Below are 13206 nucleotides of genomic sequence, written 5' to 3'. Positions count from 1 at the left end.
AAGATCCATACCTTCCATCAGCAACGTGCGCGACCAAGAGAAACAACTCTGCCGCAATGACTTGGCTGGATCGAGCTGCGCGTCGCAATTCCAAGCCACCCAAAAGGCGCCCTCGTCTGGTTAAACGAGACACATCTCAGCCACAAAAAATGATTCGATTGGATATCTAGTAATTAAAAAATAGTTCTTTGAATGTGATTGCCTTGTCCGAAACAAACTTAATTAAACCATTTGTAGTGACAGAAGGAACAGGTGATGACAGCTGTCTCTCCTTCATCCGTTGACCTCATTTCGTATTTAACCGAGAACAGGTGAGCTCCTCGTTTGCACCGCCAATTCTGCTATGCTTCGCTTCGCTCATGGCGGGCAAGGCGTCGGTAAAAAGATAGTAACTACTTCGCAGTGCAACTACTCCGGCCTACGCGCCGACCATTGCAGACCTCCGCTACGCTCCGGTTGCAAACGGTCTCTCTAATGCCTCATATGACATATGCTACGTTGGAGTTTCGCACCAGTCGAAAGAAGTCTTACTTCCACAGACAAACTACATCATCATTGCCACTGCGATATAATTCAGATAAAATCACATTATCATCAAACTTAATGTTATGAGCCACGATGCTATTTACTTTGTGGTGAAGCACCGAACGAGAATTTCCAACTGCGATGACATCAAGCGACATGGTGACAGAACGATAGGCAGGGATCAGGCTGCAGTCGCGGATCAAGAGGGTCTATCGAGAGATCTCAAGCGATTGGATAACGTCGACGCGTAAGGCAACACATATGTCAAGACAGATTACGGGCGATCGCGCTTGGACTGCGGCGTGATTCGACGTAGACCCAAGCCCGGATCGACGACCAATCTCGCAGATCTAGGGCGGCCGAGGACAGAAGAGGACGGATCGGCAGCGCACGGCAACTCGCACAGGTCATCGATCGGGAGTTGATCGCCGATCGGGATCGATCGTGGATCAGGAGGCGATCGTGGATCGGGAGCCGATCGACCCGGATGGGAAGCACATGGGGGCGAAGCCAGAGCAAGAATCCAGTAATCGTTTGGTTGTAGGATGGTAGATGAGATGGCAGCGGTAGAGAGAGACCAGCTAAACATAAATCAGAACGCAATTTGCACAGAAGACCACAAGTGCCCTCAAGTCGTCAAGTCCCAGGAGCTACATTGGCCTCGGCAAGCGTTGACACTTCGAGTAGTGAACTAGCGGTACGGTTAAGACTGGATTAATACATTGGTCAGCTGGACCTACTCTAGTGATCTTTCTCTCGTGTGCAAGTCCTCGATCGACCGGATACTGCTTGGCCGGCGATCGCTGCGTCTCTGGCCGATCCCGCTACACCACAACTTCATGGACATTGATATCAATGAAAAGAAAGTCTAATACATCGCCAAGCGGGTGACTCTTTTCCAATGCTTCTTCTGTAGTAATCTTATGAATCATTGCAGATAACAGTGGAATGGTAAATCCCTCGGGTTTTATTAGAAAACACTTACTTGATAATAGTTTATTATCTACGCTATAGATCCGCCAAGCTAGTAAAACCATTCTACAATAATCCCAATTGTTTAATGTCAGCGGAGTGACTAACAAATTGAAGCTTTCCGGAAGCCCAGTGGTTTCAGTGTCGAATACTAGAAAACTCATTGTTAACTGCTTGTTATATTAGTGATATAGTACATTACTTCTAAGGATAAAATAGCAATCCGCGCGGCTTTGAGATATAAAGCAAATCAGTTTACGGTTACCAACTCAACAATCATGCAGACTTCGGAGCTTACTCAATGGAGCGATCTTGGCTACAATGATCAAGAAATGATCTGCCGATTTAAATCTCTTTCAGTGGAGTTTCTTCGTGAAAACATCCGCCCTGGTGATCTCGTATGGGAAACCATTTTGGCATACCAGAACCTCTCGATTGAATTTATCACTGATCACATCGAAGTGCTTCCACACTGCTTTGACAAGTGGGGGCAAAATGGATGAACGATCATATCCTTCGGTCTGTCACACCTTCCTTCCATATAGCTTCATCAATCAACACAGCGATAAACTGTGGATGGGGTCGGAAAAAATTCAGACTGAAGTGAACAACCACAAGCGCATTGAAGTGGAAGCCATCTTCGAGACGGTGATGCCTGAAAAAGCCATAGCAACAAAGATTGCTTCATACTATGTCTGACTGCTTCTGTTCATTGATAACAAGGTAGATACAAAACCTTTACTCGCCTAACATGGTTATTCTATACGCATCGTCGTTATCTTGATAAAGTTCAGGCGTATCCCCCAAGCAGCCAGTGTCATCGGATATTGATACGTGATATGGACGCAATTGATCGTGAGATAATACAAGCTCTTGCGGATTGCAATAAACATTTGGCTGGCATTGTACATGCATATAATCTTTCATTGCATTTGGTGAAAATTTTAGATCAGTGCGTATTCATGTTGTTTTGATTAGTGAGGCGTCTTCTGTAAGATATAATGATCGTATAAATATAGATCGATAATGCCACAAACGTGCGAGCTTAATCATGTGCAATTAGTAAATGCCACTCATTATATCAATCTGCATCGAACGCGACACAATACGAAGACTCTTAATTATAACAAACACATCGCTGCATTTCCTGATGGAAGGTATGGATCTTGGACACGAAGCTCGGACGAAGCGGAGGGAGGGACGTCGCAGACGGCGGGACCGGAGCGAAGGCACTTGAGGGGTAGAATGAAGATTCGAAAGTGATTGAATTGTTGGAGCTTACACCCTACTGTTATAGACACGCGACCCTGCGTCCTATCACCTAGTGCATCTAATCAACCATCACTCACCGGTGTTCATCCAATCATCCTACTCGTCTAATCATCGGTGGCGTAAACAACTTACCGTAATCACCATAATCAACGTGGGTTCGGATTGGACCGGTTCGGGTTAACCGGTTAATGGGTACAACTGGTACACAGTACCCAAGACCAGCAACCCTCAATAACACCTACATGAAACCTATAAAGACCATACTGGCTGTGCGGTCGTGTCAATCGAGTTCGATTGACTTTCTGCGCTGGACATACTCATTCGTGGACGACAAGTATTTTCACAAACTTATGGCTACGTGCGCGACCAAGAGAAACAACTCTGCCGCAATGACTTGGCTGGATCGAGCTGCGCGTCGCAATTCCAAGCCACCCAAAAGGCGCCCTCGTCTGGTTAAACGAGACACATCTCAGCCACAAAAAATGATTCGATTGGATATCTAGTAATTAAAAAATAGTTCTTTGAATGTGATTGCCTTGTCCGAAACAAACTTAATTAAACCATTTGTAGTGACAGAAGGAACAGGTGATGACAGCCGTCTCTCCTTCATCCGTTGACCTCATTTCGTATTTAACCGAGAACAGGTGAGCTCCTCGTTTGCACCGCCAATTCTGCTACGCTTCGCTTCGCTCATGGCGGGCAAGGCGTCGGTAAAAAGATAGTAACTACTTCGCAGTGCAACTACTCCGGCCTACGCGCCGACCATTGCAGACCTCCGCTACGCTCCGGTTGCAAAAAAACGGTCTCTCTAATGCCTCATATGACATATGCTACGTTGGAGTTTCGCACCAGTCGAAAGAAGTCTTACTTCCACAGACAAACTACATCATCATTGCCACTGCGATATAATTCAGATAAAATCACATTATCATCAAACTTAATGTTATGAGCCACGATGCTATTTACTTTGTGGTGAAGCACCGAACGAGAATTTCCAACTGCGATGACATCAAGCGACATGGTGACAGAACGATAGGCAGGGATCAGGCTGCGGTCGCGGATCAAGAGGGTCTATCGAGAGATCTCAAGCGATTGGATAACGTCGACGCGTAAGGCAACACATATGTCAAGACAGATTACGGGCGATCGCGCTTGGACTGCGGCGTGATTCGACGTAGACCCAAGCCCGGATCGACGACCAATCTCGCAGATCTAGGGCGGCCGAGGACAGAAGAGGACGGATCGGCAGCGCACGGCAACTCGCACAGGTCATCGATCGGGAGTTGATCGCCGATCGGGATCGATCGTGGATCAGGAGGCGATCGTGGATCGGGAGCCGATCGTGGATCGCCGATTGGGGTCAATCGTGGATCGGGAGCCGATCGTGGATCGCCGATCGACCCGGATGGGAAGCACATGGGGGCGAAGCCAGAGCAAGAATCCAGTAATCGTTTGGTTGTAGGATGGTAGATGAGATTGCAGCGGTAGAGAGAGACCAGCTAAACATAAATCAGAACGCAATTTGCACAGAAGACCACAAGTGCCCTCAAGTCGTCAAGTCCCAGGAGCTACATTGGCCTCGGCAAGCGTTGACACTTCGAGTAGTGAACTAGCGGTACGGTTAAGACTGGATTAATACATTGGTCAGCTGGACCTACTCTAGTGATCTTTCTCTCGTGTGCAAGTCCTCGATCGACCGGATACTGCTTGGCCGGCGATCGCTGCGTCTCTGGCCGATCCCGCTACACCACAACTTCATGGACATTGATATCAATGAAAAGAAAGTCTAATACATCGCCAAGCGGGTGACTCTTTTCCAATGCTTCTTCTGTAGTAATCTTATGAATCATTGCAGATAACAGTGGAATGGTAAATCCCTCGGGTTTTATTAGAAAACACTTACTTGATAATAGTTTATTATCTACGCTATAGATCCGCCAAGCTAGTTAAACCATTCTACAATAATCCCAATTGTTTAATGTCAGCGGAGTGACTAACAAATTGAAGCTTTCCGGAAGCCCAGTGGTTTCAGTGTCGAATACTAGAAAACTCATTGTTAACTGCTTGTTATATTAGTGATATAGTACATTACTTCTAAGCATAAAATAGCAATCCGCGCGGCTTTGAGATATAAAGCAAATCAGTTTACGGTTACCAACTCAACAATCATGCAGACTTCGGAGCTTACTCAATGGAGCGATCTTGGCTACAATGATCAAGAAATGATCTGCCGGTTTAAATCTCTTTCAGTGGAGTTTCTTCGTGAAAACATCCGCCCTGGTGATCTCGTATGGGAAACCATTTTGGCATACCAGAACCTCTCGATTGAATTTATCACTGATCACATCGAAGTGCTTCCACACTGCTTTGACAAGTGGGGGCAAAATGGATGAACGATCATATCCTTCGGTCTGTCACACCTTCCTTCCATATAGCTTCATCAATCAACACAGCGATAAACTGTGGATGGGGTCGGAAAAAATTCAGACTGAAGTGAACAACCACAAGCGCATTGAAGTGGAAGCCATTTTCGAGACGGTGATGCCTGAAAAAGCCATAGCAACAAAGATTGCTTCATACTATGTCTGACTGCTTCTGTTCATTGATAACAAGGTAGATACAAAACCTTTACTCGCCTAACATGGTTATTCTATACGCATCGTCGTTATCTTGATAAAGTTCAGGCGTATCCCCCAAGCAGCCAGTGTCATCGGATATTGATACGTGATATGGACGCAATTGATCGTGAGATAATACAAGCTCTTGCGGATTGCAATAAACATTTGGCTGGCATTGTACATGCATATAATCTTTCATTGCATTTGGTGAAAATTTTAGATCAGTGCGTATTCATGTTGTTTTGATTAGTGAGGCGTCTTCTGTAAGATATAATGATCGTATAAATATAGATCGATAATGCCACAAACGTGCGAGCTTAATCATGTGCAATTAGTAAATGCCACTCATTATATCAATCTGCATCGAACGCGACACAATACGAAGACTCTTAATTATAACAAACACATCGCTGCATTTCCTGATGGAAGGTATGGATCTTGGACACGAAGCTCGGACGAAGCGGAGGGAGGGACGTCGCAGACGGCGGGACCGGAGCGAAGGCACTTGAGGGGTAGAATGAAGATTCGAAAGTGATTGAATTGTTGGAGCTTACACCCTACTGTTATAGACACGCGACCCTGCGTCCTATCACCTAGTGCATCTAATCAACCATCACTCACCGGTGTTCATCCAATCATCCTACTCGTCTAATCATCGGTGGCGTAAACAACTTACCGTAATCACCATAATCAACGTGGGTTCGGATTGGACCGGTTCGGGTTAACCGGTTAATGGGTACAACTGGTACACAGTACCCAAGACCAGCAACCCTCAATAACACCTACATGAAACCTATAAAGACCATACTGGCTGTGCGGTCGTGTCAATCGAGTTCGATTGACTTTCTGCGCTGGACATACTCATTCGTGGACGACAAGTATTTTCACAAACTTATGGCTACGTGCGCGACCAAGAGAAACAACTCTGCCGCAATGACTTGGCTGGATCGAGCTGCGCGTCGCAATTCCAAGCCACCCAAAAGGCGCCCTCGTCTGGTTAAACGAGACACATCTCAGCCACAAAAAATGATTCGATTGGATATCTAGTAATTAAAAAATAGTTCTTTGAATGTGATTGCCTTGTCCGAAACAAACTTAATTAAACCATTTGTAGTGACAGAAGGAACAGGTGATGACAGCCGTCTCTCCTTCATCCGTTGACCTCATTTCGTATTTAACCGAGAACAGGTGAGCTCCTCGTTTGCACCGCCAATTCTGCTACGCTTCGCTTCGCTCATGGCGGGCAAGGCGTCGGTAAAAAGATAGTAACTACTTCGCAGTGCAACTACTCCGGCCTACGCGCCGACCATTGCAGACCTCCGCTACGCTCCGGTTGCAAAAAAACGGTCTCTCTAATGCCTCATATGACATATGCTACGTTGGAGTTTCGCACCAGTCGAAAGAAGTCTTACTTCCACAGACAAACTACATCATCATTGCCACTGCGATATAATTCAGATAAAATCACATTATCATCAAACTTAATGTTATGAGCCACGATGCTATTTACTTTGTGGTGAAGCACCGAACGAGAATTTCCAACTGCGATGACATCAAGCGACATGGTGACAGAACGATAGGCAGGGATCAGGCTGCGGTCGCGGATCAAGAGGGTCTATCGAGAGATCTCAAGCGATTGGATAACGTCGACGCGTAAGGCAACACATATGTCAAGACAGATTACGGGCGATCGCGCTTGGACTGCGGCGTGATTCGACGTAGACCCAAGCCCGGATCGACGACCAATCTCGCAGATCTAGGGCGGCCGAGGACAGAAGAGGACGGATCGGCAGCGCACGGCAACTCGCACAGGTCATCGATCGGGAGTTGATCGCCGATCGTGGATCAGGAGGCGATCGTGGATCGGGAGCCGATCGTGGATCGCCGATTGGGGTCGATCGTGGATCGGGAGCCGATCGTGGATCGCCGATCGACCCGGATGGGAAGCACATGGGGGCGAAGCCAGAGCAAGAATCCAGTAATCGTTTGGTTGTAGGATGGTAGATGAGATGGCAGCGGTAGAGAGAGACCAGCTAAACATAAATCAGAACGCAATTTGCACAGAAGACCACAAGTGCCCTCAAGTCGTCAAGTCCCAGGAGCTACATTGGCCTCGGCAAGCGTTGACACTTCGAGTAGTGAACTAGCGGTACGGTTAAGACTGGATTAATACATTGGTCAGCTGGACCTACTCTAGTGATCTTTCTCTCGTGTGCAAGTCCTCGATCGACCGGATACTGCTTGGCCGGCGATCGCTGCGTCTCTGGCCGATCCCGCTACACCACAACTTCATGGACATTGATATCAATGAAAAGAAAGTCTAATACATCGCCAAGCGGGTGACTCTTTTCCAATGCTTCTTCTGTAGTAATCTTATGAATCATTGCAGATAACAGTGGAATGGTAAATCCCTCGGGTTTTATTAGAAAACACTTACTTGATAATAGTTTATTATCTACGCTATAGATCCGCCAAGCTAGTAAAACCATTCTACAATAATCCCAATTGTTTAATGTCAGCGGAGTGACTAACAAATTGAAGCTTTCCGGAAGCCCAGTGGTTTCAGTGTCGAATACTAGAAAACTCATTGTTAACTGCTTGTTATATTAGTGATATAGTACATTACTTCTAAGCATAAAATAGCAATCCGCGCGGCTTTGAGATATAAAGCAAATCAGTTTACGGTTACCAACTCAACAATCATGCAGACTTCGGAGCTTACTCAATGGAGCGATCTTGGCTACAATGATCAAGAAATGATCTGCCGGTTTAAATCTCTTTCAGTGGAGTTTCTTCGTGAAAACATCCGCCCTGGTGATCTCGTATGGGAAACCATTTTGGCATACCAGAACCTCTCGATTGAATTTATCACTGATCACATCGAAGTGCTTCCACACTGCTTTGACAAGTGGGGGCAAAATGGATGAACGATCATATCCTTCGGTCTGTCACACCTTCCTTCCATATAGCTTCATCAATCAACACAGCGATAAACTGTGGATGGGGTCGGAAAAAATTCAGACTGAAGTGAACAACCACAAGCGCATTGAAGTGGAAGCCATCTTCGAGACGGTGATGCCTGAAAAAGCCATAGCAACAAAGATTGCTTCATACTATGTCTGACTGCTTCTGTTCATTGATAACAAGGTAGATACAAAACCTTTACTCGCCTAACATGGTTATTCTATACGCATCGTCGTTATCTTGATAAAGTTCAGGCGTATCCCCCAAGCAGCCAGTGTCATCGGATATTGATACGTGATATGGACGCAATTGATCGTGAGATAATACAAGCTCTTGCGGATTGCAATAAACATTTGGCTGGCATTGTACATGCATATAATCTTTCATTGCATTTGGTGAAAATTTTAGATCAGTGCGTATTCATGTTGTTTTGATTAGTGAGGCGTCTTCTGTAAGATATAATGATCGTATAAATATAGATCGATAATGCCACAAACGTGCGAGCTTAATCATGTGCAATTAGTAAATGCCACTCATTATATCAATCTGCATCGAACGCGACACAATACGAAGACTCTTAATTATAACAAACACATCGCTGCATTTCCTGATGGAAGGTATGGATCTTGGACACGAAGCTCGGACGAAGCGGAGGGAGGGACGTCGCAGACGGCGGGACCGGAGCGAAGGCACTTGAGGGGTAGAATGAAGATTCGAAAGTGATTGAATTGTTGGAGCTTACACCCTACTGTTATAGACACGCGACCCTGCGTCCTATCACCTAGTGCATCTAATCAACCATCACTCACCGGTGTTCATCCAATCATCCTACTCGTCTAATCATCGGTGGCGTAAACAACTTACCGTAATCACCATAATCAACGTGGGTTCGGATTGGACCGGTTCGGGTTAACCGGTTAATGGGTACAACTGGTACACAGTACCCAAGACCAGCAACCCTCAATAACACCTACATGAAACCTATAAAGACCATACTGGCTGTGCGGTCGTGTCAATCGAGTTCGATTGACTTTCTGCGCTGGACATACTCATTCGTGGACGACAAGTATTTTCACAAACTTATGGCTACGTGCGCGACCAAGAGAAACAACTCTGCCGCAATGACTTGGCTGGATCGAGCTGCGCGTCGCAATTCCAAGCCACCCAAAAGGCGCCCTCGTCTGGTTAAACGAGACACATCTCAGCCACAAAAAATGATTCGATTGGATATCTAGTAATTAAAAAATAGTTCTTTGAATGTGATTGCCTTGTCCGAAACAAACTTAATTAAACCATTTGTAGTGACAGAAGGAACAGGTGATGACAGCCGTCTCTCCTTCATCCGTTGACCTCATTTCGTATTTAACCGAGAACAGGTGAGCTCCTCGTTTGCACCGCCAATTCTGCTACGCTTCGCTTCGCTCATGGCGGGCAAGGCGTCGGTAAAAAGATAGTAACTACTTCGCAGTGCAACTACTCCGGCCTACGCGCCGACCATTGCAGACCTCCGCTACGCTCCGGTTGCAAAAAAACGGTCTCTCTAATGCCTCATATGACATATGCTACGTTGGAGTTTCGCACCAGTCGAAAGAAGTCTTACTTCCACAGACAAACTACATCATCATTGCCACTGCGATATAATTCAGATAAAATCACATTATCATCAAACTTAATGTTATGAGCCACGATGCTATTTACTTTGTGGTGAAGCACCGAACGAGAATTTCCAACTGCGATGACATCAAGCGACATGGTGACAGAACGATAGGCAGGGATCAGGCTGCGGTCGCGGATCAAGAGGGTCTATCGAGAGATCTCAAGCGATTGGATAACGTCGACGCGTAAGGCAACACATATGTCAAGACAGATTACGGGCGATCGCGCTTGGACTGCGGCGTGATTCGACGTAGACCCAAGCCCGGATCGACGACCAATCTCGCAGATCTAGGGCGGCCGAGGACAGAAGAGGACGGATCGGCAGCGCACGGCAACTCGCACAGGTCATCGATCGGGAGTTGATCGCCGATCGGGATCGATCGTGGATCAGGAGGCGATCGTGGATCGGGAGCCGATCGTGGATCGCCGATTGGGGTCGATCGTGGATCGGGAGCCGATCGTGGATCGCCGATCGACCCGGATGGGAAGCACATGGGGGCGAAGCCAGAGCAAGAATCCAGTAATCGTTTGGTTGTAGGATGGTAGATGAGATGGCAGCGGTAGAGAGAGACCAGCTAAACATAAATCAGAACGCAATTTGCACAGAAGACCACAAGTGCCCTCAAGTCGTCAAGTCCCAGGAGCTACATTGGCCTCGGCAAGCGTTGACACTTCGAGTAGTGAACTAGCGGTACGGTTAAGACTGGATTAATACATTGGTCAGCTGGACCTACTCTAGTGATCTTTCTCTCGTGTGCAAGTCCTCGATCGACCGGATACTGCTTGGCCGGCGATCGCTGCGTCTCTGGCCGATCCCGCTACACCACAACTTCATGGACATTGATATCAATGAAAAGAAAGTCTAATACATCGCCAAGCGGGTGACTCTTTTCCAATGCTTCTTCTGTAGTAATCTTATGAATCATTGCAGATAACAGTGGAATGGTAAATCCCTCGGGTTTTATTAGAAAACACTTACTTGATAATAGTTTATTATCTACGCTATAGATCCGCCAAGCTAGTAAAACCATTCTACAATAATCCCAATTGTTTAATGTCAGCGGAGTGACTAACAAATTGAAGCTTTCCGGAAGCCCAGTGGTTTCAGTGTCGAATACTAGAAAACTCATTGTTAACTGCTTGTTATATTAGTGATATAGTACATTACTTCTAAGCATAAAATAGCAATCCGCGCGGCTTTGAGATATAAAGCAAATCAGTTTACGGTTACCAACTCAACAATCATGCAGACTTCGGAGCTTACTCAATGGAGCGATCTTGGCTACAATGATCAAGAAATGATCTGCCGGTTTAAATCTCTTTCAGTGGAGTTTCTTCGTGAAAACATCCGCCCTGGTGATCTCGTATGGGAAACCATTTTGGCATACCAGAACCTCTCGATTGAATTTATCACTGATCACATCGAAGTGTGTTGTCAAGACTGATGTGACGACGCCCCGCCAAGCGACCGTGTGACGCGAACGCGTCATCAGTGAGGTTGGCGTGACCTTCACTGTGTTGTACCGCAATCATTCAGGTGATTACGGGACGATGATTACGTCACGGTGATTACGCCATGATTGTGGGTACAGGATTGTGGGTACAAGATGGGCATCGACGTGGCGTTCTCTGATTGGATAAGGTAACTGTGGCAGTTCGACGCGCTCAGGACGAAGCTGGGCATCGTGGTCGCTGACGAGTCGAGGGGGAGTGTTGTCAAGACTGATGTGACGACGCCTCGCCAAGCGACCGTGTGACGCGAACGCGTCATCAGTGAGGTCGGCGTGACCTTCACTGTGTTGTACCGCAATCATTCAGGTGATTACGGGACGATGATTACGTCACGGTGATTACGCCAAGATTGTGGGTACAAGATGGGCATCGACGTGGCGTTCTCTGATTGGATAAGGTAACTGTGTATCCAGTAGAGAATCCAGCAGGGTGTACCCAGTAAGAGGTATCCAGTAGCAGGCTTAGAGGTAGCACGCGGTTGCGAACTAAGGACCTGAATCGAATCACTTTGCATTTTGCCAACTACTGCTCAAGTGCTCTTCCTTTTGATACAAAACCTTTACTCGCCTAACATGGTTATTCTATACGCATCGTCGTTATCTTGATAAAGTTCAGGCGTATCCCCCAAGCAGCCAGTGTCATCGGATATTGATACGTGATATGGACGCAATTGATCGTGAGATAATACAAGCTCTTGCGGATTGCAATAAACATTTGGCTGGCATTGTACATGCATATAATCTTTCATTGCATTTGGTGAAAATTTTAGATCAGTGCGTATTCATGTTGTTTTGATTAGTGAGGCGTCTTCTGTAAGATATAATGATCGTATAAATATAGATCGATAATGCCACAAACGTGCGAGCTTAATCATGTGCAATTAGTAAATGCCACTCATTATATCAATCTGCATCGAACGCGACACAATACGAAGACTCTTAATTATAACAAACACATCGCTGCATTTCCTGATGGAAGGTATGGATCTTGGACACGAAGCTCGGACGAAGCGGAGGGAGGGACGTCGCAGACGGCGGGACCGGAGCGAAGGCACTTGAGGGGTAGAATGAAGATTCGAAAGTGATTGAATTGTTGGAGCTTACACCCTACTGTTATAGACACGCGACCCTGCGTCCTATCACCTAGTGCATCTAATCAACCATCACTCACCGGTGTTCATCCAATCATCCTACTCGTCTAATCATCGGTGGCGTAAACAAAAGGAAGAGCACTTGAGCAGTAGTTGGCAAAATGCAAAGTGATTCGATTCAGGTCCTTAGTTCGCAACCGCGTGCTACCTCTAAGCCTGCTACTGGATACCTCTTACTGGATACACCCTACTGGATTCTCTACTGGATACACAGTTACCTTATCCAATCAGAGAACGCCACGTCGATGCCCATCTTGTACCCACAATCCTGTACCCACAATCATGGCGTAATCACCGTGACGTAATCATCGTCCCGTAATCACCTGAATGATTTCGGTACCACACAGTGAAGGTCACGCCGACCTCACTGATGACGCGTTCGCGTCACACGGTCGCTTGGCGGGGCGTCGTCACATCAGTCTTGACAACACTCCCACTCGACTCGTCAGCGACCACGATGCCCAGCTTCGTCCTGAGCGCGTCGAACTGCGGCGCCGCGATCGGCTTCGTCATGATGTCCGCCAGCATGTCGAGTGT

General features: G+C 46.6%; 1 protein-coding gene across 1 annotated transcript; it reads right to left on the bottom strand.

Moving 5' to 3' along the window:
- Positions 1 to 7067: 7067 nt before the first annotated feature.
- Positions 7068 to 13197, bottom strand: PHYSODRAFT_333334 (hypothetical protein; the record flags this gene model as incomplete). Its single annotated transcript, XM_009530513.1, has 2 exons — positions 7068 to 7190; positions 13060 to 13197. The coding sequence occupies 2 exons, from the start codon at positions 13195 to 13197 to the stop codon at positions 7068 to 7070; spliced, it is 261 nt and encodes an 86-aa protein (XP_009528808.1).
- Between the last annotated feature and the right edge of the window lie 9 nt (positions 13198 to 13206).

The sequence above is a fragment of the Phytophthora sojae genome, assembly GCF_000149755.1.
Source record: "Phytophthora sojae unplaced genomic scaffold PHYSOscaffold_5, whole genome shotgun sequence".
Classification (NCBI taxonomy): Eukaryota; Oomycota; class Peronosporomycetes; order Peronosporales; family Peronosporaceae; genus Phytophthora; species Phytophthora sojae.
Note: the sequence above shows the minus strand (reverse complement) of the source record. Positions and strands in the feature narration are given on the sequence as shown.